The 27,990-nt window shown below is 47.1% G+C and overlaps 2 protein-coding genes across 12 annotated transcripts in view; one reads left to right on the top strand and one right to left on the bottom strand.

The window, feature by feature from the left end:
- Position 1: 1 nt before the first annotated feature.
- DEXI (Dexi homolog) lies at positions 2-12,932 on the bottom strand. Its single transcript, XM_028516699.2, has 2 exons — positions 12,079-12,932; positions 2-666 (listed from the first exon to the last, which is right to left on the bottom strand). The coding sequence occupies exon 1, from the start codon at positions 12,519-12,521 to the stop codon at positions 12,234-12,236; it is 288 nt and encodes a 95-aa protein (XP_028372500.1). The 5' UTR covers positions 12,522-12,932; the 3' UTR covers positions 2-666; positions 12,079-12,233.
- Positions 12,933-15,094: 2,162 nt separating this feature from the next.
- Positions 15,095-27,990, top strand: part of CLEC16A (C-type lectin domain containing 16A) — a 220,710-nt gene continuing 207,814 nt past the window's right edge. For 5 of the 11 annotated variants that reach the window (XM_036020925.1, XM_028507813.2, XM_036020926.1 and 2 more), the window contains exon 1: positions 15,104-15,347. In XM_036020925.1, the coding sequence (XP_035876818.1) occupies positions 15,268-15,347 (80 nt within the window). In that variant the 5' untranslated portion in view covers positions 15,104-15,267. Of the gene's footprint in view, positions 15,348-27,990 lie in introns of all 11 variants that reach the window. The other 6 variants (XM_028507822.2, XM_028507798.2, XM_028507830.2 and 3 more) reach the window with 3 other exon arrangements.

Genomic DNA, 27,990 nt, shown 5'->3' with positions numbered 1-27,990 from the left:
GTTGAAGTTGCATACATTTTTTTTAATTGAAAGAAATTAGCCTCCTAAGTATTGCTTTTACAGGTTTATCAAAGTCCAGTATTCATACCATTCACATTTTCTAAAAATATTTCTGGCCAGAGGAGCAACATGGCCTTCTCCCGCCACAATGGATCAGTTTTGGCAACTGGATGAAGAAGCAACTTGAAATGAATGAGTCGATACCCCGCCTTTAGCCCTGGACACATTCCTCGCCTCTTCCTCCGGAGTCACTCCCTGAAATAGTCGCTGCATCCAAGATCAGCCTGGGCCACACCCAGCTGGGCGAAGGGCTCCAGGCATCAGCTGGAGTTGACTGTCGCTTTCATGTCTGTGTCTGCAGCTTGAAGTGTTCTCTTGAACATTAAGTGGGGAAAGCAGGTGCAGTCAGGGTTAAAGAGCAGGGAGGCATACGCTGGCTGGGTTCCTGTAAACATCCATCGCAGCTGTGAAAGGTCAGAGCCAAGGCAAGGCCATTTGTGCAGTGCTGCAGGCGGGTAAGGTCTTCGCACATCCCCGACTTCTCCCTTTGGGGAGGGGGACAAATGTCTTCCCAACCTCGTCATTCAGTCTCAGCCTCTCCGTCCCACCATCCTGGGTCTGGGTGGGGGCCTCTCTGTTGGCACAGAACTTTTGAAGGGAACAGGCCTAACAAGAGAGAAAAAAAGGTAGTCACCAACATGGAAGCACCAATTGCCGCCCACTCAATGGGGCCATTGAGTGGGACCCATCCCACCAGGATGGTGGGCTTCCATCCTGGACCCATCCACCAGGCCTCAGGAGGCTTGGGCTGGGCAGGGGAGTCTTCCTTCCACCCCTCCCTCCTACCAGGGAACCACCAGAAGCCCCAGACTTAGGCCAGGGGTGTTTTCCAACAACTTTTATTAAAAACTCCTTTTAATGAATTTGCCTGATTTCTAAGGATCCTGGGCTGAAGAACCAAGTAATTTAACATGGGAGAAGAAGGACTGTTTGTTATTGGGAAAGAGAGGAGGGGACTTCTGGTACCTGGGAGGAGGGCAGCCCATGCAGGAGTCACCCAAGGGTCTGCCAGCTGTCACCCAAGGGTCTGCCAGCTGACTTGAGCTCCAGGGCAGCTGAGCAAGCTCTGGGTAGTGGGCAGGGCTTGGCATCAGCTCCCACCTTGCCTGGAAAAAGCTTCGCAGCCTGGAGGGAGCCTGGGCCACAGCCAAACTGCTCAGCAGCCCCACTTGGCTCTGCCTCCCAGAGCATGGCATCATCCCCACTGCCAGGCCCCTCGCAGGTCCCCACTCCCCATGCCCTTCTCTCTCTCCGTCTAGCCGGTACCAGTATGTCTGAAAAGTCTCATACTCCCATGTTTGAGTCTCATCTTTGCCAGCTCAGACCATTCCTTCTGTAAACATCATCAAGCATCAATCACAGAAAACTTCTGTTTAAACACCCATCATGCCTCGTTCGTCAGGGTGCTACTGACATTTGAAGAAGGATGATTCTCCATGTCAGAGCACTGTCCTCGGCATTGCAGATGTTAGCAGCATACCTGGCCACCGACAACTATCTGCTAGCAGCATTTCAGGTACGGTGACAACTGAAAATGTGCCCTGGCTCCATTCCCAAAGACCACTCAAAGGGGTGGAACTGCTTCCACTGAGAACCATGCATCTCCTGCAACTGCAAGCTGCCAGTAGTTCTAGGACTGCCTCCCAAATAAACAACTTGCACTTGAGTCTTTATCCCAGTCTGCTCCCAGCAGAGCACGCTTGAGAGCGAACCTTACACAGGTGATTTCATTCCACCCTCCTAACAACCTCAGGAGTTAACATACTATTATGCTTCCATTTTACGGGTGGAGACACTAAGAGCAGTCTAATGGTGCCCACCTCTCCAGGGCTTTGTCCCACTGGTGATCTTAAACACCACAAAAATATCATCCCTCCCATGTGCCAGGTCCTGAGCTGGGCTTGGGGACCCCATGAGGAGTGCAGACCCTGCCTTTGACACACAATATAGTGAGCAATTTTACGCCGAGGTAATATACCAGACAACAGGAGGATGCACAGGGGATGCATGGAGCTCAGAGTCTGGGGAAGGCTGTGCACAAAAACCATGCCTGGGCCCTGAGCAGTGTGGCTGAGTTGGTTGGGTATTGTCCCACAAAGTAAAAGGTTGCCAGTTCAATTGCTGGTCTGGGCACATGCCTGGGTTGTGGGTTTGGTCCCCAGTCAGGGTGCACACAAGAAGCAACCAATCGATGTTTCTGTCCTTCTTTTTCTTCCTCCCTTCCCCTCTCTCTAAAACTAAATAAATAAAATATTGAAAAAAAAAGGTATGCCCAGTAGAGGCAGGTGACCAGGGCACACAGGTCCTAGAACCTCCTGTAATTTGGCATGGGGTGGGGGTAAGAGGTTAGCAGCAGCTAAATCGCTTAAGTTTCTTGTGTCCTCTGCCAGACTTATCTCCCAAAGGCCAGCTAGGAACTTGTCCTCCCACTGCTCAGACTTTCCCCGCTTCCACTAATGACATCCTGGCAGGTAAGTCCTTGAATCCTTTGGTGCCACCCCACCTCTCCACTAGACCTGGCAGGCAGGAGGGGGAGTTGGGACCACAGCCAGAGAGCATTGGAGAGCTCGGCCCTCTACAGAGGGGTATCTCTGTAGAAGGTATGCCTTCTGCTGACCTCCCTCCGCCAGGTGACCTCGGGGGTTCCTGTGGGGTCCATGATGCTCCTGAGAGCCCAGGTATCCATGGACCTGGAGCACAATTCCTTACTCAGACTCACCCACACTGGGACTCACTGAAGCCCTCTCCAAGGCAGGAGATCATACTTGAGCCCATATCAGACTTCTGTGGACGGAGTGTTAGAAAACACAGAATCACCCCATGAAACAGACTCACTCCTTCCCCAGTCCTTGCAACAACAAATGGCATCAAGTCCCAGACGAGTGTCAGGCAGGCTAACCTCCAGCTGGGTGGGCTCTGGGCCTCGCAGGTGCCGGCTCCAGCAGGAATTCACTAGCTCTTCCGCTTTCATGATGTTTATCTGTAAGGTCACTTTCTATTTATAGCAAGTGATGTCAATTTCCATTTCTGGAAGTAATATAAAGCTTTCTTCCCAGAATATTAATTCCACTTGAAAAATGTAAAGAGCCAGTTTAAAGAAAACAGCTACATAAGTAACAGTTCAGGCAATAGGTCGATAGGACAAAAATTGTTGATGGTGTTGTGTGAGGTTTGGGAGGTCTTCATCCAGATAGGTCCTACTAGCTCCAGAGAATGAAGGGGCCCTGAGAGGGTAGTGACCTGCCTGCCCTAAGTCACACAGCAAGTTGAGCAGAGACTTTGTTCCAGGTCTCTGCATCCACGGCTAGAGGACATCTGAGGACCTCTCATCTGGGTCACTCACAGCAGCTGTTAAAGACCAAACCCCCTTGCTCCTCTGACTTGCAAGTCTGGTCTCACAGCAAACCCCAGAATGAGAGTGACAGGTGACACTGATCAAGTACATTACACTCACCTTATACTATCTGCTGTAACTCAATTATTCTTCAGAACAACCTGGGGTTGGGGTGGGGGGCAAGGACCATCATTCCTGAATTTCAAATGGGGCTCAGAGAGGTTCTAAGTGAACTGTGCAAAGCCACACAACAGAGCCAGAATTTCAGCCTCTGTGGCCTGACCCCAAAGTCTTAATTCTTCTCAGCATCATAGGTCCATCTCTTTCCTCCACGGCATCAGAAGCTCTAGCTGAAAAGCATCCTGGGGCTGCAGCTTATAGAATCCAAGGAAGTACCTAACATCATTAGAACATGATGCAATTCATTAGCCATTGGCTTTTTTTCTTTCTTTTTTTCTGGGACTATAGCTTTTATTCTAGGCTATTCTAGAGCTGGACAGAGGGAGTAAGTGGCTGACTTGTTTGTCATTGGAATGACTGTTGGACACTTTAATCCATTTTAAGCAGCAATGTCCCAGCTTGATGCCTCTGTAGAGGATTGGGCTTAAGTGAAAAAATGGCCCATATATCTTAAAGGTGCTGGTGGGCTGATGCTCTGGACGTGCTAAAAAAGGCCCTTTTTTATAGTTCAGCTGTCCCACTGTCCTATTTCCCTGGGGGAGCCAGGGCAAGGTCTGGAACTGACCTGTCTGGGTAATTCCAGCTGCCCCTTCCTAGCTGTGCAACCTCAGCCAAGTCACCTAATCTCTCTGGCCCTGTTCCCTCATCTGCCAGGAAGACAACAGTGCCTACCTCACCAGGCTGTTTATTGTGAGGATTACATGGAATCGTGTGGGTGGACTGCCTAGCATACCTAGCACACAGGAGGCACGGGTTCACGCTGGCTCCTCTCCTCATCCTCACCTGTTCCCAGCGAGAAAACTCACTAGGCAGGGTCAGTGGAGCTGCCCATTTCCTCCTCCAAAGATCTCACCTGCAGGAAACACATTACTTGTTTCTTTGTCCAAGTACCAAACAATCAATTAAAGTGGCAACGTCACTACAGACATCATCCAGATGTATTTGCCCCATGTCTCCACTGTGGTCTCCATGACAGGCTATGAGCAGGAGGGCCTCTGCCGTGTCTAGGTGATGAGTATGTGGCCAGAAAGGGATGAGAAAGGAGAAGCTGCCAGGGTCAGGTCTCTGATGGAAGCCAGAGTTCTGGAGAAACACAGACCAGGGTCTCAAATGCGGATTCTAGTTCATAAGTCAGTTACTGACACTCATCTGCTGAGGGTTTCGTGAAGATTCCTCATCAAAACAGGTTTCCTTTTGTGTTGGTGAAGATTCCACGAGGCCGTTTTTTTTTTTTTTTTTTTTAATTTTATTTTTAGAGAGAGGGGAAGGGAAGGAGAAAGAGACGGAGAGAAACATCAATGTGTGTTTGCCTGTTGGCACACCCCCTACTAGGGACCTGGCCTGCAACCCAGGCATGTGCCCTGACTGGGAATCGAACCGGCAACCCTTTGGTTCACAGGCCTGAACTCAATCTGCTGAGCTACACCAGCCAGGGCCCATAGGGCCTTCTGTAGGGCAGCACTTGCAACACCTTTGTGAGTCCTGCCACATCCAAGAACCACGTGCACTGCTCTTTATTTAGCATTTTCAACCAACACACCTCTTTTAACTCCAAATTTTTTAAAAGAAACCTTTATAACATTATCATGAATAAAAAATGGCATCATTTGTCATAAACATAAGGCAATCTAAAAACAAACATGATGGAAAGGAACCTATGAATTCTAGCTAGATACCCCTGGCCTGCAAAGGCAAGCCTGGGCCTGGCTTCTCTGGTCAAAAGGGAAAAGAAGCAAGTGCCATAGAGGTGGCAGAGCACTGAGAGGCAGATGGTGCTCTGCTTCAGGGCATTCACTGCCTCCTAGGACACCTGACAGATGGCCTCACTAGGGAAGCACTGGCAGTGTGGCTGGGAGGTCCATCTCAGCCACCAGATAGCTGGGCAGCTGGGGTGAATCGCTGACCTTGCCAAGCCTCAGTGTCCTTCCCTGAATAATGGAGCAAATGAGCCCTGCCCTGCCCTCCTGTTTCATGGGGTGACGCTTAGGGGAAGCTATGGAGGTGTGAGAGAGGCGGTTATTTTTAACCACCCAGTACAGTCCCTGACAGGAAGGAATCCCAGGAATGAAGCCTGTCCCTCCCAGAGGTAATTGGAACTAGAAGCCAGCCATCCCCAGGACTGGGGCAAGGGATGAGGGCTAAAAACACCAGTTTATCATCGGCCTTGGGCTGGTATAAAGGTTGCCCACACAGACACACCCTCCTTGGTAACTTGCCCCCAAGAAGAGCAAGGGAGCCAAGGAAAGGAGAAGGCTTCCTGGGCTAAGCCCCCTCTGGGTCTCACACACCATCAGCACTGACAGCACTGTTTATTAAGAAGCAACTATGCACCCTTCCTTCACCAGCTCATCTACTGTGCACAAGCCCTTCAGCAGATATTATCATCCTCAGTTTACAGAGAAGGAAACTGAGGCCCAAGGAGGTGAGGTCATTTGTCCAAGGTGTTGGTGGAGCTGGAATTTAAACCCAAATCTGACTGCTAAACCTCTAAGTCAGAATTGCAGGGAATATATGGAGATGGCCTTAAATAATAAATACCAAGTCCCATGAAGCGAGCAAGCAATACATTTTGGCACTCAGTCAATCTTTATGATTAATTTGAGGAGAAATTTCCACCTGGAGTTGGGGAATCTTTATCACCTGACAGTTTCTAATCTGCCCTTTTAACAAAGAACAGGGCAGAGGCCCTGCACCTTTAGCGGGCTTTAGTATTTGGCCAGAAGTTAATGACTTTGGCACTTACTGTTTTAATTCATGCCAAGTGAGGCTGGTTTCCTCCTTTTAGTGACATAAACATTGTTTTTTTTAAAATCCTCACCCAAGGGCATTTTTCCATTGGTTTTGGACAGAGAGAAAGAGAGAGATAAAAAACATCAACAGGTTGCCTCTTGTATACACTGTGACCGGAGCTCGAACCTGCAACCCAGGCATGTGCTCTGACTGGAGGTTGATCCTATAACCTTTCAAAGTACAGAATGATGTTCCAACCAAATGAGCCACACCAGCCAGGATGACATAAACATTCTTTAAAAACATTTTTCACATGAAAAATGTTTTTAAAACATAAAGCACTAAAACTAGTAGACTTAATCACAAAGTATAAATTATAAAGGGAGAAATAGTAACTTCATAGTGGAAAGAACCGGCAGACGCTACCCCAGCCAAGTGATCACAGTTAACGTCACAAGCAATGGGCAGGACAGGTGTCACGTGTCTTCTGCTACAACGCACTCAGAAAAACTTGCACTCACCTCTCTTTGATGTTCCCAACCAAAATGCATCACTTGAATCTAATCTCAAGAGGAGGCATCAGACAAACCTGAACTGAGACATCTACAAAATACCAGACTTGTATTCTTCACAAGTGTCGTGAAAAATAACAGACAGACCAGGCGGGGCATAAGAGACATGACAATTAGCTCATTAGCCTGCAAGGGCTGGCCTGGGATGGGATCCTGTACCTCTCAACTTTACCCCCTTTTTCTTGTCAAAGGACACTATTGGGACAATTGATGAAATTTGAATAAAGGCATAAATTAGATTCTAAAATTGTATCAATGTTAAATTTGCTGATTTGACAGTTGTACTGTAGTTGTAAGTGAAGGTCCCTTTCCTAAGGATATTCACACTGAAATATTTAGGAGTAAATGAACGTAATATCTGAAATCTGTTTTCAAAATAATTAAACATGTATGTGTTGTATACACATACAGGTACATACACAGAGTGAGCACATGTTGCATACACAAGCAAATGTGATAATACATTAATCGGTACAATCGGTAAATTTGGGTGGAGAGTGTGTGGAAATTCTTTGTACTCTTCTTATGACTTTTGTATAATTGTAAATTTCAAGTTTTATTTTAAAAAAACTCAGAAAAAAGGAAGAAGATTACACGAGGCAGGCCTGGCAGTTGGGAGTAGTGCTCCAAGGACAAGGGTCAGAGGCCCTCCCTGAAGCCACCCCCCCATATCCCCACCATGGTGGGGGGGGTGGGCGGTGCTCAGCTCTTACTTAGCTTTGTTCCCTTGGCCTTCATCCCTCTTTTCTGGGCCTCAGTTTCTTTACTTGTGAGTTGGGTTTCCCAAACCTGTCTTTTTATTGTGATCTTGGTTTCCCAAAAACAAACTAGGCTTCCAAAGTCAAGAAGGGAAAGTCAGCAGATTAACTAAGAATACTAATGGTCAAGTTCAGATGAGCCCTTAATTTCTTAGTTTAACAGACACAAGGCCTGTGAGGGTGCACCTTGGAAGAAGTCTTGTTTGCATCACTCAGAACCAGAGTGGACCTCTGGCATCTCAGCTGCCTTGAGACACATATTGGGGTCTTTTCCATCCAAAGGGGCAGCCAGAACCAATGTACCTGGTGGACAGCACCCTTCCGGGTAAGCCTTATGTCAGGACAGAACTGGTGAGTCAGTAGGCCTAGGGGTACACATGCCTCCCCTCATCTTTGTCTGTCTCTTGCCTGGATGACAGTCTCAACTTCCCACCTGGTTTCCCCATCGGACCAAATCCCTGGATCAAGCTCCACTGGTTGCCTGGGGTATCTCCCGGGACCTGAATCTACCGTGACCATGCCCCCCAAAAGATTTGGGTTTCTGAGCAGAGTGGCGATGTACCCAACTTCCTGTGTGTTCTGCTGATGGCATAGGCTATAGATTGGCATGAGGAAGCAGGACAGGTAGATCAGGAAGGAGTAACTTTAGCACCCAGTCCAGAGACTGAAGCCTGGGAAACCCTGTAATAAGTTGACTGCTGAGTCTGGTTACCCTTAACTCCAAATCTGAGCTCCGCCAGGCTGACTCTGGCAGCTGCATTCTCCAGTCTCTCTACTCCCAGTGTAGTGAGGCCCCTCTCCCACACTTCTACCTCTATGCCAAGAGAGGGCAGGCAGGCATCATCAGCTTTCATCGGGAACCAGGACAAACCAATCCAGCTGAACTCCCTCCACATCAGAACCGCTAGGACATGAGGACTCTCCCCAGCTCCCAGGCTAGCTGAAGTGACCCTTTCTCTTGGAAAGGAGGGAGCTCCTGACTCCCCACTCCTTGTTTTTGGGCAATGATTAAGACTCTAGGAAAAGCACAGAGCTGTGGCTCTACAGGGCCCCAGACCTGGTGGCCTTTGGGGGCCACAGTGCAATGCACAAGGTCTCCAGATGGTCCCAGGCCTAGAAGGCAGAGTGAGAAGTCTGTCCTAGCAGTCTGGATCTGGATCTACCCATCACTCAGCCAGCCAGTCCTCTTTGGCTCATCATGGGATATAAATATCAATGTGCAGGTTTATACACTCAAAGGGTCCAAGTGTATACACATTCCATTATATGATAACAGTGGTTAATTTTAATATATCACTTACTATACACAGGAAGGTCTAAGACCTTCACATAGCTCTCATTTAATCCTCATGAGGAGGTAGACTTTCCTTAGTTTTGCTTTATAGAAGAATCTGACATACATGGAAGCATATAGCATGCCCAAGGTCACAGTTAGGATTAAAATGTGAACCTGGGGCATCTGAATCTGGAGTATTTGATGCTAACACTATGTCCTTGACAAGTTCTCAACAAATGTTCAAGGGCTGAATTATGTGGGCACACATATAAGACAAAAAAGAGAGAGAAGGAGCAAAAGTGAGTGCATCTTTTGATCTTGATATCCACCCTTGTCTCCACTGCCTGGCACACCCTCACTCCTAGTCAATGTTTCATGAGACTGTGTCTATGTGAGAGTGAGTGACAAAGAACAAGATTTGACCACTGGTGTTCTTCTGCTTAGGGAAAGGGGCCTGGAGATGAGGTACAGTCAGATCATCTTTAACCTTCCCCAAAGGCTTTTCCTGCTTCTACCCACCCCTCCCCTAACCGAGTCTGGGCTTCCCCAATCCTTGGGGCCAAAACCACATTGGTGTTTGGATTTGGGAGTGGGGGAGAAGTAATGCTGTGTGTGGCTTCCACCATTTCTCCAGGCATGAGTATTCCATACAGTCCCAGACCTTCCTACTTCCCAGGGTCCAGCTTTGAAAGCTTTGCCAGGGTGTTCCTGAGACACACTTCCTGTGTTTCTGTTCAAACAGCATTTGCTGCAAAGTATGTCAAACATTTGGGCTTCAGTTTTTGGATTAGAGTATGCCAATGTTTTCACTTGGAAAGGGAAGTGTTTCTGTTGATGTGGTGAAGAGATAAAATAAGACGGTCTTCACCAAGTTACACTCTCTGAAAGTTGAGCACTTGGCTTGGGGGCAGGGATTCATCTTGGGATCTCCAAAGCCTAGCACAGGGCCTGGCAGGAGAGTAGACAGGACTAACATTTGTTAAATGATTGAATAGGTGAATACAAAAAAGGCCTGGAATCAGGCACGGCAGATGATTGACACTCACTATAGCTTTTGAATGGATTCCATAGATTCTACATTGAAAAGGTGTTCTTGGTCTGTTCGTGTTTCTCCATCTTTCTTAAACTTGCCTCATCCAAGCCTCAGTCACCTCTGGCTTGTACAACTGAACAGCTCCTAACTGGCTTCCCTGCTTTCAAACCTGCCTCTGTAGCCCATTCTTCCCACAATCGCCAAAGCCATCATCCCCTACCTAAATAAAACCTGCTGATGGCTTCCCACTGCTCGTGGCTGTGACCCCCACCCATCCCACTGACCTCTCCTGGAGCTGCTCTCCAGCCAGAATAGCCTCCTCTCAGCAGACGGAAGAACCAACTCTCTCCCACCCAACAGCCTTGGCACTAGCAGTCCTCTGCCTGGATTGCTCTTTGCCAGGTCTTCACGCCTGGCTCCTGTCAATTGAAGGCTCACCTCAAATGTGTCATCTCCTCAGAAGGCCCTTTGTGACCTCCCTATCTGAAGCAGCCCATCTCTATTCTTCTGTGTCATTTATTCAGCAGACATTTACTGAGTACCTACTAGATGCCAGGTGATATTCTCAGTGCTGACAAAATATCAGTGGACACAGTAGGGAACCCATGTCCTTACCTGCCTTCATAACTCTCAAAAAAATTTGATTATCTTGTTTGAGAACACACGTGTCTGCCTCACCAAGTGCCAGGAAAGCTGAGGATAAGTCTGCCTTGTCACTGTGTGCGTCCAGCAGGCACAGTAGGTACTAAGTAAACTTTTGTTCAATAAAAGAACCAATGGATGGATGGATGGAAGGCAGGCAGACTGGATAGTTATACAGAGCAGCTCAAATGAAGCTTTCCTCAGAGAACTCTCACTATTAACCCCTCAGGGGAGCCCCTGACCCCTAGTGCTACTGGCAGTAGGTCCGGCCCCACCTTGAATCTCCCTCTGACTATGGTCATCTTGGCTTAGTAAGGCAACAGAGGGGAGGTGTTAATTCAGCCTGCTTGGGGTGAGTGTCATTAGTGTCTGTTTCCCAAAAGAAGCCCTTGCCCAACTCTTAAATACCCCCCTTCCACTGGCATTCAAGCCCTGTGCCTAGTGATACACGAACGCTGGCCAGCTGAGGGGCTCCAGCCAAGGAGTTCCTGGATACCCTGTGAACCCTTGCCTGACCCAACAGTCTGCCTATGTCACCCCCTTCCAGTCCAGCTGCCTGTCTTCCTTCTTTCTTTTTCTATTTTGTTTGTTTGTTTTCTTTTATTTATTTATTTATTTATTTAGCCTTTCTTTCTTGATGTGCTACTTTGGCCAAGTCCTTCTCCTTTCTGGATTTTCATTTCTCTCCCACCAACACACAGGTGGAGCTGGACAGAGTTTCCTGGTTGCAGCCGAGAAGCAGGACTTTACACCTCAGTGCAATGATCCTACAGTTTCTTCTGCTGGCCCAAGAGCCCCTTGAGGGCAAAGCCAGTCCCAGCACCAGCCCCCAGCTTGCCTGCTAAGAAGACAGCCTGTGACACTGGCAGCTCCTGCAGATTCCAACTGCAGAACTGCTGAGCTGGGGCACCCTGAAACCTGACTCCAAAACAGCAGCAAACCCAAGGCGGAAGGAAGTACAGCGTTCTTTGCTGAAGAAGGATTCTCCTCTTACAGCCTCAACCAGGAGCCCTTGCTCTCAGTCCCCAAGGGTGATCACTGCTTGGCTTCCTACATTTTGTGACACTCCCAGTAATGGGCCTTTATCCTTCTAGGACCAGTGAATCCCCAAACAACCAAGGTCATCATCAAGCCAGGCTGAGGATAGGGGGAAGAGCTGATAACTCTGCCACAAATGGATCTGGGTACAAAGGCGTCCCGCCCCCACCCCACAAGCTCTGGAAGTTGGTACCTTGACTAATCCAAACGCTATTTAGGCCCTGCCTCCCTTCCCCTCCTCAACAGCTGTCACTTTCCTTAGGGGAAGCTTTTCAACTCCAACTAAGGGCCTAAGAAGAGTCCAGCCATTCCTGGCATCCAAATAGATCTGGAGGAGGTGGATAGAGCAATGAATCAGAAGCCTCAGGGAGGGGTGTGTGTCCTGCTTGGAGATACCTCCCTCTTCCTCACCAGCGCCCCAACCCGTCCTCATCCCGAGCAGAGAGGGCACTTACAGGCCTCAAAGGCCGGAGAGGACCTTGTCCTGGAGGTCCCATCCCTGGCCAGACGGTGCCCTCAACCAGCAGCGGCGGCATGATCGGATGGCTGGTCCGGGGGGGGAAGGTTGCAGGTCGTAGGGGGTGGGTGGGAGGAGGTGGGAGAGTGAGACCTATTCCAAGTAACTATCGAAGACGTCGAGCTCCGAGTCGGCATCATAGAGGCCGGAGCCAGGATCAGAGAGCACGCCGAGGTCCACAAGTGCCTGGTCCATGTCTTCGGGCAGGAAGACGAGGCCCACGTTGAGGACGATGTACTCCATGAGGAAGGCGTAGTACAGGATCAGCACATTGACGAAGAACAGGCCCACGTAGAACATAGAGGGCAGCAGCGGCGGTGGCACGTAGGGGACCAGGGGACCCAACGCGTCCAGGTGGGCTGCGACCCGGGCGCCGGGCATGCAGGGGACCGCGAGGGCGGCAGCAGCCCGGGGATCCCGGCGAGCTCAGCTGCTGTGGCGCCCGGGCGGCCAGCGAAAGGGCAACTCAGCCATCCAGGGGCGCCCTGGGCTCGACCGAGGCGGCGCTGGGCCCCCGCGGTGACCCCCGGGGATGAGCGGCGGGACCCCCTAAAGTGGTTGTCCCGCTCCTCCGATGCGCCCACTGTCAATCACGTGCCCTCGCAGCGCTGGTGGGGACCCCACCACGGCTCAGCGTCCAGGGCCAGTCCCGGAGGCAGCCTCTCCAGGTCGACCCAGCAGTTCCTCGAGCCCCATTTGCGCCGCCGCAGGCTCAGCGACCATGACTGCAGCCGCCGCGTCGCCTCGCTGGTAGTGTTCCGAGCTCCGCCTCCGGAGTGACCCCGCTCTCATTGGCCGATCGCCCCTTGCCAGCGCTCATTGGCCTTCCCAACACTCACATTCATTGGCCCGAGTGGTCTGGGGGCGGGTACTTCTTAGCTCCGTCCCTACAGACGCTGGCCTCTGAGTTGCTTTCCGGGTTCTGGGCTCCGCCCTGATCTCAATTCCAGTTCGTTCTGCAAATACCCCACGGAGTAGAGGGAGTGGAAAAAACCCAACACAACTCAAATCTAGATGTATCCCAAGGCGACAAAAGCTGAGGGAAATCGCGAGCACCTTCTGTGCCTTGCTAGACTTAAATATGGTGCCATCCTTTTTTGGGACTCAGTTTAGCAGATGAGAAAAGAGGCGGGGTAGGGGAGGGATGGTGCACTCTAATAGTGAAAATCTTGGACTTTCCCAAAGTGCCAATGTTTTATGGTGGGGATAATCAGTCACTGCCCCCTTCATTTCCAAATTCTGGCTGTTTAAAGGTCTGCCTATGGACGAGGGTTCTGCATCATAGAGTTTAGGGACACCTAAGTAAAGAAATTCCCAGGCAGGCCAGACCCTTAGCCAGTAGGGTTGCTTCTTGTTTCTCTGTACTTTGTAAGACATCTTTAAAGACAACAATAATGCACATGGTTAAACATTCAACCAAGAAGTACACAGAAAAGTGAATCCTCTTCTAATGGGGAACCCTAGTACATCATTTGGCAGACTGATCTTGCCCACAGGGTCTTCCAAACCAGTTCAACAAAACTTTAAATCTCAGACACACTGAGCTGGGTGCTTTACATGCATTGCTTAATCAGGGGTGTCAAACTCGTTTTCACTGGAGGCCACATCAGCCGTGGTTGCCTTCAAAGGGCCAAATGTACTTTTAGGACCGTATACATGTAACTACTCTTTACCAGTTAAATGAGAGCTCAGTGCTGACATCGTATAAAACAAGGTGGAGGGCTGGATTTGGCGGGAGGGCCTTGTGTGTTTGCCACTTGTGGTTTAAGTGGGACCAGACAGGGCAGTGTAATATGTTTCTTCCTTTTTATGAATGAGAAAACCAAGGCCCAGAGAAAAGGAGGGACAGTGGAAGTTGATCTGCCTGCCTGTGCCTGAAGGACAGAACCTGCCCTTTTTTCTCCATGACTATTTCTTACCCCTTTAAATGAATTACAGAGCAAACCATTAACCCTTCACTGGTCTCCATTTCTCCAACTGCAGAAGGTGAAACAACCTTCAGTTATTCATTCACTCTGCCAATGTTTGTTGACCACCTATTAGCACCAAGCCTTGTACTAGGCATTGGGGAAAACATTGGCCCCTGGTCCAATTCTGTTCTGAGCACAGTAGATTATACAAAATAGGGCTTAGATGTCTATGAGGTATAGAAAGAAGTGAACGAATGGTGAACACAGTCATCTTACCTCCATGGAGCTTTTCACTACTTATCCAGAAGATAAATTTAGATACATTTCTTGGCTCATATAGGAAGTTGAGTGTTTCCTTCTTCTTCTTCTTCTTTTTTAAATGTGGTAGTTTTGGAAATGGCATGGATTTGGGGTTGAAGACCAGAGAAATCCTCTGAAAGTACAAGATGTTCAGTTTTGGTACACTGCTGCTTGAGGGCCTTTCTATATGTACATTAGTTGAAGTAGAAAAGAAAAAGGCAGTGAGGACAAAGAAGGCCATTATGGGTTTGATAGTTTATTGGGGCATAAAAATAAGGGTGCCTGGGTTTTAACCCTAGTTCTGTCACTTACTAGCTGCATGACCTCTGGCAAGTCAACCCCTCTGTGATTCAGTTTCCTTGACGGTAAATGGGAATGAATAATAATAGTACCCACCTTGTAGGGTTGTTAGAATTAAATAATTATATATATGTAACTGCTTAGGATGGTGGCACATGGTATACACTATGCGATAGCTACTCTTATGATCATATCATAAGATAATAATTGTTAATGCTGCTATTACTTTTATTCATCCTATTTCCCCGAGTTCCTTCTTAGGGTTCTTCGCACAGATTTCCCGTTCCTGCCCACCCGGCGCACTCTCCTCCTCTCTTTCCGAGGCAGGCCCGCAGTTGTGCGAGGCATGCCGGCCCTTGCAGTTGCTTTGCAGTCCAGTCCACCCGGGCCTCTCAAGCGAACTGCATTTCCCAGCGTTCCTCGTGGTGGCGGCCGTAAAGCGCGACGGTCGAACGGCCGGTTCCGGCTGAATGTCAGTGCGGGGCTGTGGGCCGGGGAGGAAGGTGGTTGGCGGTCCCTTCATCACCTCCGGGGCTTGTGCTGCGGTCGCGGGCTCCCGGTAGCTGGGCCGCTGGGTCATGAGACCGTGAGGCGAGGGACCCGTCGGGGCCGCCGACATGTTTGGCCGCTCACGGAGCTGGGTGGGCGGGGGCCATGGCAAGTCTTCCCGCAACATCCACTCCTTGGACCACCTCAAGTGAGTGTGTTGGGGCCCGAGGTGGGAGGCCTTGGGGCTGGATACTGGAATGGGGGTGCATAGACCCGCGACGGGGGTCACTGGGAGGTGTGAGAGCGGATGTGGGGGGTTGAGAGAGGCGCTGGAGAAAGGCTGTATGGTGGTTAGGAGCTAGGGCTCTGGAGTCAGGGTGCCTGGTTTCGAACCCTGACCCCGTCGCTCCTCGCTGTGTGACCTTGGTCAAGTCGCTTAGCTTCTCGGTGTCTCAGTGTCCCCATCTGTAAAGTAAGGGAAATTTCAGTTTACGAACACAGACTTTGTTCTTGCCGAGGGCAGGTCTTGGCCACCAAGTTTCTGTGGGTGGTGCTTCTTAATCCGGACAGCCTAGAGGTCAGAGGTCTGGATCTTGGAGTCAGACAGATCTGGGTTCGAATCTAAGTGTGAGAAGTTAGACCTTAGTTTCCTCAGTTGGAAAATGGATATTGTGACAGCACCTGCTTCCCAAGATTGTCTTGAGGATTCGGTAAGAGAATGCACATAAAAATGGAAGCACAGAGGTGCTCAATAAAGGATAGTAATGAAATCAAACTATTTTGGGGTGGTGGTGTCTAAGCAGGGACTATCAGAAATAGAGGTCTGGGGGAGGACGGGTTGCAAAGGGTCCTGGGAAGCAGGAGTGCAGCAGTCAGCTGTGCATTCAAGTCCTGATTTCACCACTTAATGGGTGTGTGACCTTGGACAAATTACCTAACCTCTTTGAGTCTCTGGTTCCCCATCTGCAAATGGGTAGTGTGAACATTGTGCGAGGATTCAGTGATGTCATGCATGGAAAGAGACTGATCCAATGTCTGTTACACAGTTGGTGACCAGTAATGGCAACTGTGTTTATCAGCCAGTCCAGGCCTTCCCAGACCACACCACCTAAAGTGCGTCCCGCACCCCAGTTCCTTTCCATTTTTCTCTCAATTTCATTCAGTGCATTTCCACTAGCTGCATCTGTCCTGTATGGGTTTTTTTGTTGTTGTTTGTTTGTTTACTTTTCTGACTGTTTGTTTAGCTCATAGTTGTACCTCAGAATCTAGTGCTGAGCTCAATGGATACCTAAAGAATGAAAAAAAAAATGAATGAACTGGGGAGAAATGGGAGAGCCTGCAGGCAGAGCCTAGGAGTTTTGGGGGTAGTGGTGGTGATGATAGAAAATAGAGACCTTTGAAGAGGGAATAACTTTTGGCGAGGAAAATATAGTGGGGGGAGGGAGTTGGTTGGGGGAGTAGGCAAGCCTTTGGTGGTAAGAAATAGGCTGATTTACAGAGGGAGCTCCCAAGATTACTGATGGGAAGAAAGAAGGATGGACAGGGGAGGGGGAAACAGTAGGAGGAAGACAGGGGCCCATGGAAAAGATTGATGGGAAGGAAATTAGATGGCTGCTTCTCATTTGGCCAGGGGTGAGGGTGCTGTGTTTCTCAGCTTTGTCCTTTCTAGCATGGAACATGCACTTAATAAATGTTTGTGGGTCACAGAGAGTGGGAGGTAGGAGAGCTAATTATGTTGTGAGGAATGGTTTTAGGGGGTGGTAGTGAGAGAAGATATGGGGAGGAAAGAGGTAGACAAAAAGCAGGGTATGTAGGAAAGCAGGATTCTTAAATGGGAGGGCAGTTGGACCAGAGAAGGCTTGAGGATTTCAGGAATGTGGAGTGTGGGTAGATGTGGCTGAGAAGGGGAGGATGGTTGGCATCCTGCCAGCACCCAGTTACCTGTGGGCTTTCACCTAACTGCCCAACTCTAGGCCTTTTAAATTACTTTAATATTCATTAAATGCATTTTCTGTGCTGGGTGCTTGCTAAGGACTTCCTGTGTGTTATTTCCTTTAGTCCTCACTAGTCTATAAGAACTATTATTGTTTCCATTTTATAGAAATGGAAACTAAGGTTCAAAGAGGTTAAGTCACTTGCCCCAAGATGACAACAGCTGAAACGTGTCAAAGCCAGGATTCAACTTTAGTGCTTGCACTCATTACACTGTCTGTTTGAATAAAGCTTCCTTGTAAGTCAGTTTGGGAAGACTTTCAGCTTGGTTGAGTCTCACTGCCCAGTGGGGCATCTTCATCCTCTTGCCAGCCAGGGAATGGTAAAGGTTCTCAGGTTCCTTGGAAGTATCCTGGGAACTGCCCAGGTACATTGTTTAGGTTGCATGGTCATCGATCGGGTGCTTTTTGGAAACCTGAGCTGCCTGCCCTGGATCAGGCGATCTGCTCAATGCATATAACAGCCTACCTGAATAACCTGGTGGTTTGCTTACTGGTGTGAGCCTTAGAAGATCCCAAAGTGACTTGGAAAAGAGTGCCATAAATAGCTAGTACCCACCTCAATGATGGTGATGATCTTCATTTGGCTCTGATAGTAAACATCTTGGGTTTGGGATACAGAATGGCTCATTCCCTGGGGGAGTTCACAAGCTGATGGGAGAGACAGCTGTGGAGCCAGTGACTGTGCAGCATGAGAAGCACTAGTGTCACTATAGGCCCAGGGTTCTGTGAGAACCTTCTTGGAAGCTTTCTGGAGGAGGCTACACCAGAGCAATGTCTTCAAGGATGATCAGGAGTCACTGTGTGGGGCAGCAGGATGTGGGGCTGGTAGCTGTGGGATCCAAGGCTGGGTAGAATGAGCCTGGGGCTTCATCTGACACATAGGATGACCAGCTATCCCAGTGTGCCTGGAACTGAGGAGTTTCCCAGGACATGGGACTTTCAGTGCTAAAAAGGGGAAGATCCTGGGCAACTGGTACAAATTGGTCACCCTACCAGTGACCAGGGACAGTTCCTTATACACTCTTGCCCTGATGTAGGGCACAGTGTGTGTGGACAGGAGAGATTAAGATACTTAAAAGGATTTAGAATTGATAATTTGGGGAGGGCATGCAAAGCATCTGGGAACAGCTCCCCCCCCCCCCCCCCGCCACGCATGCGCGCGTGCACACACACACACACACACACACACTCTTTATGGACTTTTATTTAAGAACAGTTTGAGATTTACAGAAAAATTGATAAGATAGTCCAGAGAGCTAGAACCCCGTTTTTGAACCATGTTATTCTTTGTAGCATCCCCAGCTTTCAAACTGAAAAGGGATTTTCCTGGTAGACAGGGTTTTACTTTTGGAAAATTGTGTACCTGTGGTTTATGTCTACTGAATCAAGTTTGTGATTTAGTTGAGGCAGATTGAAATAGTAAGAGGTTATTTGCTACACATCAGGGGCAGTTTACTGCCCAGACTAGTGGTGAGACTATGACATTGACTGACAGATGCCCACCACTAAGAAAAACCTATACTGATGGAGTCGTGTGCTTGCTACTGAAACATCACCTGTACCAGGAACTGTGTGTGAGTTCACAACTGATGGAACTTTTCTGTTCTCGTGTTGTGTGGTTGCCTTAATTCTGATCACCTTTTTGTGTGGCTCACGATTCTTGGTTGCAAGTGACAGAAAGCCAGATGGAATTATTTTAAGCCCCAAATGGAACTGATTAGCTCCTGTTACTGAACAGCCTGTCCTGGCTAAGTCATGGCTGAATCCAAGTGTTGAGATGAAGCAAACTATCACTATCTGCCTCTTTCCAGTTCTTGTCTCTGCTTTCTACTGCATTGGTGTCATTCTCAGCAGGTTCTAGGCTTACGTTGTATTAGTTTAGCAATCCCTGGGAAAAAGATAGCTTCTTTTCTTAGTATTGCCAGCAGAAGTCTAGAATTGAGTACTGATAGACCAGCCTGGGGTCTCATGCCCATTCCTGAGCTAGTGACTGTGGCAGGGGGCGTAGAATGCTCTGATTGGTCTTTCCTTGGTGCTGGGGTGGCGTCAGCTCCATCTAAGGTAGTGGACAGAAAATGAGAGAAAGGGAAAATCAGGGGTTGTTACCCAAAGACATGGAGAATGTATACCAGCAAGCAAACACTTATCTACTCTTGGTATATTCCACTTTTGCCTAAGATAACACTGATACTCTTAGAACGTGGGGTGCAATATTGCCAGGTTCATTTTCTTAGAATATCCCATTCAACATATCACACATAGTGAGTCCAAGGCACCTGCTAGGTCACATCTAAGTTCTTCAGGCCTTCAGAGCACTCTAGACTCTGTTCCCACCCAACTAGTTTGAGAGCACAGAGGAGGGCCCTATAACCCAGGCTAGGGAGTCAGGGACATGTTTGGTACGCAGATACCCATTTAAATGGAGACCTAAAGGATGAATGGTTATTACCAGGCAGTGGGTGGAGAGTGGGACAGGGCAGGGTTGAAGAGAGGATACTCAGACAGGGAACAGCATTTGAGAAGCTGGAAAGAGAGACATTCGGGTCCTTCAGTAAGGGGTGGGAAGAGGTGTAGGACCCTACAGCAGAGCACTGAGGCAGGACAAGTCATGGAGGCCAAGCCCTGCTGTGCCTTGTAAATCATGTTATAGGCCCTGACCAGTGTGTCTCAGTCAGTTGGGCATCATTCTGCAGACTGAAAGGTTGTCTGTTTGATTACCTGTCCAGGTTGAGAACCAGGTCCCCAGTTGGGGGTGTGCTAGAGGCAACTGGTTGATGTACCTCTCACACATTGGTGTTTCTCTCCCCTCCTTTCTCCCTCCCTTCCTTGCTCTCTAAAAATAAATTTTTAAAAATCACATTAAGGAATTTGGACATTACACTGAGAACAGTGGGGAGCCATTGAAGGTTTTTAACCAGAGGTCTGCTGTGGTCCCTCCAAAGTTCAGGGAGTGGATTGGAGGAGGGCCAGATGAGAGGCAGCTTCCACTGAGGGGACCGCTGCTGTTGTCTGGTAAGTTAGGGTAGCAGCTTGCCCCAATCCCGGATATTTCTTATGCCATTTCAACTGACAGTCCTTTCTCACTCACTGTTATATGCACCTCATATGCCCACCTATCTGCATCTTTTTTCCCTCCACTTGAGCTCACCTCTCCTTCCTGCCCACCCAAATGCTAGCTCTTCCATAAAATTGCCCTTGTGACTTCAGCCAAGAAGTTTTACTATCTTCTCTAGCTTCACTTGTTTATGTTCTTGCTGCCCTACTCAATTAACACATTATCGTATACAGTCTTCTTATCTCCAAAGAGCTAGACCACTATTGGGTGCTCTGGGCTGTTCAAGCTTTATCCCAGGAGTTAGATCCCCAGGAAGCTGGCCAGGGTTCCTCAGGCATGTCTATTTGCCATCAGAAATATTCTTACTTGGTTATTTATTTATTTGTTTGTTTGTTTGTGTTTCTCCCAATTTGAACATAAGCTTCTTGAGGACAGAGACCTGTGTGCCTTGTTCACCTGGGAATTGTCAGATGCTGGAACAGGACCTGGCATGTAGTAAGTGATCAATGAGTATTTGTCACAGGATGAACAAAAGAGGCAAGTTCTGGCCAGGCTTTTCTTAACAACAGCTTGCTCTCACCACTTTGATCACAGCATCTGTACTGAAGCCGTGATTTTTCCTAGGGCTGAAAACCCTGTCGACACACTCGCTGTGATTGCTGGCTCCTGGTACCTCAGATGCAGCCTCACTGGCTAGCCCAGTTTGACATCTTTGGGGGTGATTCATCAGGAGAAGCACCGCCTGTAATAACCTTCTCTAATTCTCCAGTCTGATTTCATGCTGTGTGGATTTTCTCCTTGACCTGCCAGCCAGAAGGCTGGATGCTGTCCAAATGGAAGTTTTCAAACCACAGAGTGGGATGCTCTGGGGAATGTCTGGGAGTCTCTCTGCCTTGGAGCTGAGCAGGCCAGACAGACACAGGCTCTGTATACCCCTCTGCCTCACCTCCACAAAATTGTTGTTTTGTGGGGGTATGTACTTTGGGGACTGATTTTGGGGGGCTATGCTTGTGCATTTCTAGCCCCCCTAGGCCTCTGTTTCACACTCTAGCTTGCAAAAAAGTTTCAGGATCTTCCAATAGGAGCATCCTAAGAGGCATGTTATGATACATGTCATAAAACTTGTATGAAACTTGAACTTAGTATGTCTGTCTCTGAAGTGGACATAATTGTTATTAACTGTAATGGTTTAACTTGTGAAATAAGTGACTCTCTTGAAAAAGAAGGGTCTGTGGAAGAGGAATTTATTTACAGTCTCTAGTCCTAGCTGACAAGCCTTTAGTGTGCTGGTTGCACATTGGCGAACAGCTGTAGTTTTCTCGTTTCCAGACATTTCTGACTCTTAAGCTTGTCTCACAAGGTAGAGTTTGTTGATGTGCAAGGGTCTGACATTGGGATTCTGCATTCTGCACATCTTCTGTTGGAGATGTGGTAATGCTGGCTCTTTTCCAAAGAAATGTAGTAAGGTCAGTTATAAGGACTTACCTTAATATTTAATATGTATTTTCTTGCTTTTTTTGATTTATCTAGTTGATTTTCTGGTATGCTAGGCAGTCATAACTTCATCTAAATGCTTGGTTAATGAAAGTGTTGTTTACTTCATCATTTATATTTTCTGTACTCTAATGGTTACAAGCATGGGGTCTGGAGTCAGATTGCCTGGGGTTCTGTTTATGAGGACCCTAGGCAGGTTCCAGCCTCCCAGAGCCTGAGCTCTCCACAGGGTGGATCAACAGGGTTGCTGTGAGGGTCTAGTGGGCAAATACATCTGGGGCACTCATAACAGGGCCTGGCAATGGGAGGCTGCAACAGTTTTTATTATGATTAGAAAAATATACACACACACACAGAGTTTGAGAGATAATGTTACTGTAACAACTGTTATCATTGTAAGAGAAAAACCTTAATTTTCTATTGTTAAATGTCCAAGGTAATCATTCTGTCCTTGGAAACTTATCTGGGATAGGGACACAGCTTTGCACACAAAGATGGCAATCATAACATTTTCATCACTTAGGGATCCTAATGCCTAACAGAAGAGTAGCTGCTGTGCCTGTCCTTTCAATGTAGAGTATGTAGGTGTTATAGATGTTTGCAACACTTGTCAAAAGCAAAAATGTCTTTATTTTAGCCAGATGGGCATGGAAATGGACATACAACATGAACTCAACTATACAAGTATCCACAGCGGAAGAGAAGCCCCAAGGAAATGCACGGCAGCTCCCACAGTGGCCACCTATGGGCAGCTGCGTGCTTGGCAATTGCCATTTTGCATTTAGTTGCTGTTGTTGAAGTTTCCAACCTTTTGAAAATGAGCGTTACATTTCTAATCTGAAAGTCAATAAACTGTTAATATCCCTGAGGTGATGGAATTAGTTGGTCTTCTAAAGCTCTGGGGTTAGATACAGCATTAAAATATTAAACCTTAACCCATTCAGCTTTCTTTTTTTCTCCAGTATATTTAAGCAAACGTATATTGAGGGCCTCTTCTGAAACAGTGTCTAAAAGAGTGTGTGCTAGGGCATGATGGAGGGATAAAATGAGCAAGGTGCACGTGTAATCATCATAGAGCTTGAGAGCTTGAAATCTAGTGGGTGTTTCTAGTACCAACAACATACACTTAGAAAAGGAATATTTCAAACACTTCTGTTTACAATAGCATCAAAAACATCAAATACCTAGGAACAAATCTAATAAAAGATATGCAAGATCCCTACCCAACAAACATCAAAAAAATGTAAATGTTGTAATGTTACACTATTGTAAAGATGTCAATTCTCTCTATATTTATAGATTTAGGTCAATCTTAAAGGAAATCTCAGCAGGTATTTTTGTGGAAATTGAGAAGGTGATTTTTAAAATTATATGGAAATGCAAAGGGCCAAGAATAGCCAACACCGTAATGAAAAAACAGAAGGAAAGAAATTCAGAGGACCTACATTATTACATTGCAGGATTTGTTATAAAGCTGGAGTAATTGGACAGCATGGTATTGGCACAAAAGTAATTGAATAGATCAGCAGAACTAGAGTATCCAGAAAGAGTCCCCATGTTTAGTCACCTTATTGATGACAAAGGTAACTTGCAGTGGAATTGAAGAAATGAGGACCTTTTTTCAGTAAATGACGATGAGTCAACTAGGAATCTAAATGGAGAATGAATTTTGGCCAATACTTAATGCCTTACACAAAAATCATTTTCAGAGCACTCTAAGTCAAAATGTGAAAGATAAAACAGTAACATTTTTTTAATAAGAAAACAGCATTTCTTCATGACCTTTGGGGTAGGTAAGGATTTCCTAAGCTTGATACAAAAAAACACTATCCAAAGGAAAGACATACATTAAAATTAAGAACCTTTGCTCATCAAAAGACAAACTATAAAATGTGAAAAAACAGTCCTAATATTCAGAGAATTTGTCATGTATATTCAATACAGGATTTGTGCTTAGCATATATAAAGAACTCCATCAAATAAGAAAAAAGTACTCTAACTTAAAAATGGGCAAAAGACTTGCACAGGTACCTTGCAAAAGATATTCAAATAGCCATAAATATGTGAAAAGGCATTCAACTTCAATTATTATGTAGTAATAACCTGGTGCAACATCACTGTATGCCCAGCAGAACCGCTCCACTGAAAAAGACAAAGAACAGCAGGTGGTGGAGGGGGTGTGGAACAGCTGGAACTCTAACTGTGCCTCCTGGCCATTTTGCTGAGGCCAAGCTCCTAAATGTCCCTCAGTTGCTGTCCTGGCCTCTGCAGTTGTGGTCACAATTTGCACGTCCCCAGGTTACTGTGAGTATGAGGGTCACATAGAACCAGGCATGCTGGCCATGCACCACATGTGGGAGCTTGTAGAATCTTCCTTTCAGGACTTACTGCCCTGCTCTTTCCTCTGGGCTTGTCTGTAAGGGCCTCCTTGTAGTTACTAGAATTAAAAAAAAGAAAAAATATGTATATATTTACTTATAGAGAGAGGGAAAGGGAGGGAGGCAGAGAGGGAGAGAAACATCGATATGCAAGAGACATTGATTGGTTGTCTCTCACACCTGCCCCCCGCCCCCCAACAACCAGGGACCTGACCTGCAACCCAGGCATGTGCCCTGACTGGGAATTGAACTGGTGATCCTTTGGTTCACAAGCCAGCACTCAGTCCACTGAACCACACCAGCCAGGGCTAGAATTTTTTTCAGAGATTATTTAACAAAGGCAATGATGATAACAACAATAATAGTATCATCTGCAGTCACTGCCAGTTTAGATATCTGTCTTTTGTTTCTTCCGCCTACCAGCACCATAATAGGTAGGTACTAAAGCTTTGAGGTGACATTGCTGCTCCCATTTTACAGCCGATAGAACTGAGATGCACAGAGATCTGAGGTGCCTTGCTCAAGATCACCAAACTAAGTCCAGACTTTTCACTTCCTGCTCTAGTTTCTTTGGACAGTTCTATAACTTCTCCCATGAAGTCCTCTTTTCATGACTGTTTGGATCCAGCCTGAGCTCTCCTTCCTAAGGTCTGGAATATTACATGTATAATTTAGTAATAATATTAATTATGGTTCCCATCACAACCACCACAACATAATGATACTAGTAGCAGCTAGCCCAGCATCTGTCAAATGCATCTGTGTGCCAGATGCCATGCTTGGCTCTTTCTATGTGTTACCACATCGAATCCCTGGAATAGCCCAGTGAGGAGGCCTTGACTGTTACTGGCATATTATAGAGGCTGAGCTCCAGAGAGTGAAGTGCCTTGTCCAAGACCGTAGTTAGGAAGTGGGAGTCAAGCCCAAGCCGGGGGTCAAGCCCAAGTTTGTCTGCTGGACTTCAAAAGCCTGATCTCTTCACTACATCTCTGTGCTGCCGCTTGCTATATTTGGCTTTTGTACCCTTGACTGTGTTCAGTCTTTGTATGCTGAGACATAGCATGTTCATCAAGGCAGTTCCATACCATCCCTCCAGTCAGCATTTATTGAGCACCTACTGTGCCTAATGCATTTTAGAGTTACCAAGATCAATAAGATGATGTTTCTGATATCGAGGTACTCAGGTCTAGTAAGGGATGCAGACCATTGCAAATGAGGAGGTCTCGGCAACAGCAAACACATGTGGGTACAGAGGTGCCAGAGAGGAGGGAATAATCAGATCCCCCTAGGCAGGAGGGCAGGGAGGTTCTTTAAAGAAGGCTTTACCAAGAGGTGCTTGAGGTGGATTTTGAAATAGAAATAAGAGTTTGCTGATTGGTTATGGCAGCAGGTGCATTCCAGGCAGAAATCATGGTGGATAGAAGTCAGGGCTAGTCCTAAAGATTTTAAGCTCTCCTGTCCCTAATGGATGCCATTCTGTACAAGAAAGGAAACACCAGAGTGGGGAGAATCTGCCTCTTCCCTGGCACCAACAGTGCCTACCACAGCAGGGGGTGGGCATGCTGTGGACTACATGGAGAGTGTCACTGACGGCCATGGTGTGAGTGACACAGTGGCTGTAAAACTTTAGTGGAAGCTCATTCAAAATGCAGATGTGGGGTCCTGTGCCCAGGAGTCTGTGGGTTGCGCTGAAAGAAGTGGGCATGCCTCAGCACTCAATTGTGCTGAGGTGTAACCTATATTGTGGACAGGAAAGGAAGCCACTGTCAGGACAGATTATGGAAAGATGGAATGGTTTCCTACAGGCAAAGGTGACAGGGTAAATTTTATCTCCCTGTTTGTTTAATCTGTACACAGAACATATCCTGTGAATAACTGTGCTAGACTCAGAGGAAGGAGGAATGAAAATTGGTGGAAGAAATAACACCTTCAGATATGCAGATGACACCATCTTATAGCAGAAAGTAGCAGTGGTTTGAAATGACTTCTGGTGAAGGTGAGAAGAAAGCAGGACTTGCATATGAACATCAAGAAGACAAAAATCATGACGACAGAAGAAGTACACAACTTTAACATAGTGAAGATACTGAAATTGTTAAAGATTTTGTTCACGTTAGTTCTATGATCGATTCAAGTGGGGACTACAGCCAAAGAGTACTCAAGAGAAGGCTGGGATTCAGAAGAGCAGCGATGGAAGAATTGGGGGACAGCACCACAAAGAGAAGTGGTTAGAGACTAAGGCTAAGATCATCCACACCCTCGGATTCCCAATGACTGTGCACAGATGTGAAAGGTAGACAGTGAAGAAGGCTGATAGGAAAATGATTGATTTGAAATACAGTGTTGGGGGAGAGCTGTATAGATACCCTGGCCCGCCAGAAAGGTGAACGGATGGGTCTTAGGGCAAATTAGGCCTGAAACATTGCTGGAGGTAAAAATGAGAAAAGTGAAGCTGTCCTGCTGTAGGGATATTATGAGAAGGCAGGGGTTTTTGGAAGAGACAGTAATGCTGAGAAAAATAGGGGGCAGCAGGAAAAGATCAAGACACACATGACATGGACTGACTCTGTAAAAGAAGCCATTGGTATGAATCTACAGGAGCTGAGCAGGGCTGTTCAGGACAGGATATTGTGGACATCACTCATTCATAGGGTCACATAGGGTTACATGTCTACATCATGTAACACACCTGGAGTCAGTTCTGTGGATCTAGATTGGGGGGGGCTAGAACCTGCAACTTAGGTGATTCTGATGCAGGTAGCCTGTGAACCACAATTTGAAAAACTCTGCTCTTTGAGCCTCCTGGGGAAGATGAGTCAAGGTGACATGAAGACAGAGACTCATCCCAGGTAAACCAGTGCTGTGGACTTATCCCCAAGGGAAACTGGCATTCACTGCCAGGTGAAGCCCTGCCTATAAATTTGGCACAGGTATTGAAGATTTCTGTTCTGGGAGGGCTGCTCTAGTTATTGCATGGCAAATTTAAATAAAAAACTAGCCCTCTTAGTAGCAGATTGCTCCTTATCATTCCATCTGAAAGATTCTACCTCTTATAGCTTACACATTTTTAGAGTTTTTCTTTTTTTAAATACATTTTTGATTATGCTATTACAGTTGTCCCATTCCCCCCTTCACTCCCCTCCACCCTCTTCACCTTCTCCCACCCACATCCCCCCCTTTAGTTCATGTCCATGTGTCATAATTTCTTTAGCTTCTACATTTCCCATACTATTCTTGCCCTCCCCCTGTCTATTTTCTACCTACCATCTATGCTACTTATTCGCTGTACCTTTTCCCCCTCTCTCCCCCTCCCACTCCCCTGTTGCTAACCCTCCATGTGATCTCCATTTCTGTGGTTCTGTTCCTGTTCTAGTTGTTAGCTTAGTTTGTTTTTCTTTTTGTTTTAGGTGTGGTTGTCAATAATTGTGAGTTTGCTGTCATTTTACTATACATGTATTTTATCTTCTTTTTCTTAGATAAGTTCCTTTAAGATTTCATAAAATAAGGGCTTGGTGATGATGAACTCCTTTAACGTGACCTTATCTGAGAAGCACTTTATCTGTCCTTCCATTCTAAATGAAAGCTTTGCTGGATAGAGCAATCTTGGGTGTAGGTTCTGGCCTTTCATGACTTGGAATATTTCTTTCCAGCCCCTTCTTGCCTGCAAGGTCTCCCTAGAGAAATCAGCTGACAGTCTGATAGGAACTCCTTCTCTCCTTCATTTTTACCTTGGCTAATGTAATTATGGTGTGCCTTGGTGTGTTCCTCTTTGGGTCCAACTTCTTTGGGATTCTCTGAGCTTCCTGGACTTCCTGGAAGTCTATTTCCTTTGCCAGAATGGGGAAGTTCTCCTTTATTATTTGTTCAAATAAGTTTTCCACTTGTTGCTCTTCCTCTTCCCCTTCTGGTACCCCTATAATTTGGATGTTG

The sequence above is a fragment of the Phyllostomus discolor genome, chromosome 3 (assembly GCF_004126475.2).
Source record: "Phyllostomus discolor isolate MPI-MPIP mPhyDis1 chromosome 3, mPhyDis1.pri.v3, whole genome shotgun sequence".
Taxonomy (NCBI): domain Eukaryota; kingdom Metazoa; phylum Chordata; class Mammalia; order Chiroptera; family Phyllostomidae; genus Phyllostomus; species Phyllostomus discolor.
Note: the sequence above shows the minus strand (reverse complement) of the source record. Positions and strands in the feature narration are given on the sequence as shown.

What these genes read in the sequence shown, in the direction of transcription:
- DEXI (XM_028516699.2), bottom strand. Translation starts at nt 12,521, where the DNA reads ATGCCCGGCGCCCGGGTCGCAGCCCACCTGGACGCGTTGGGTCCCCTG.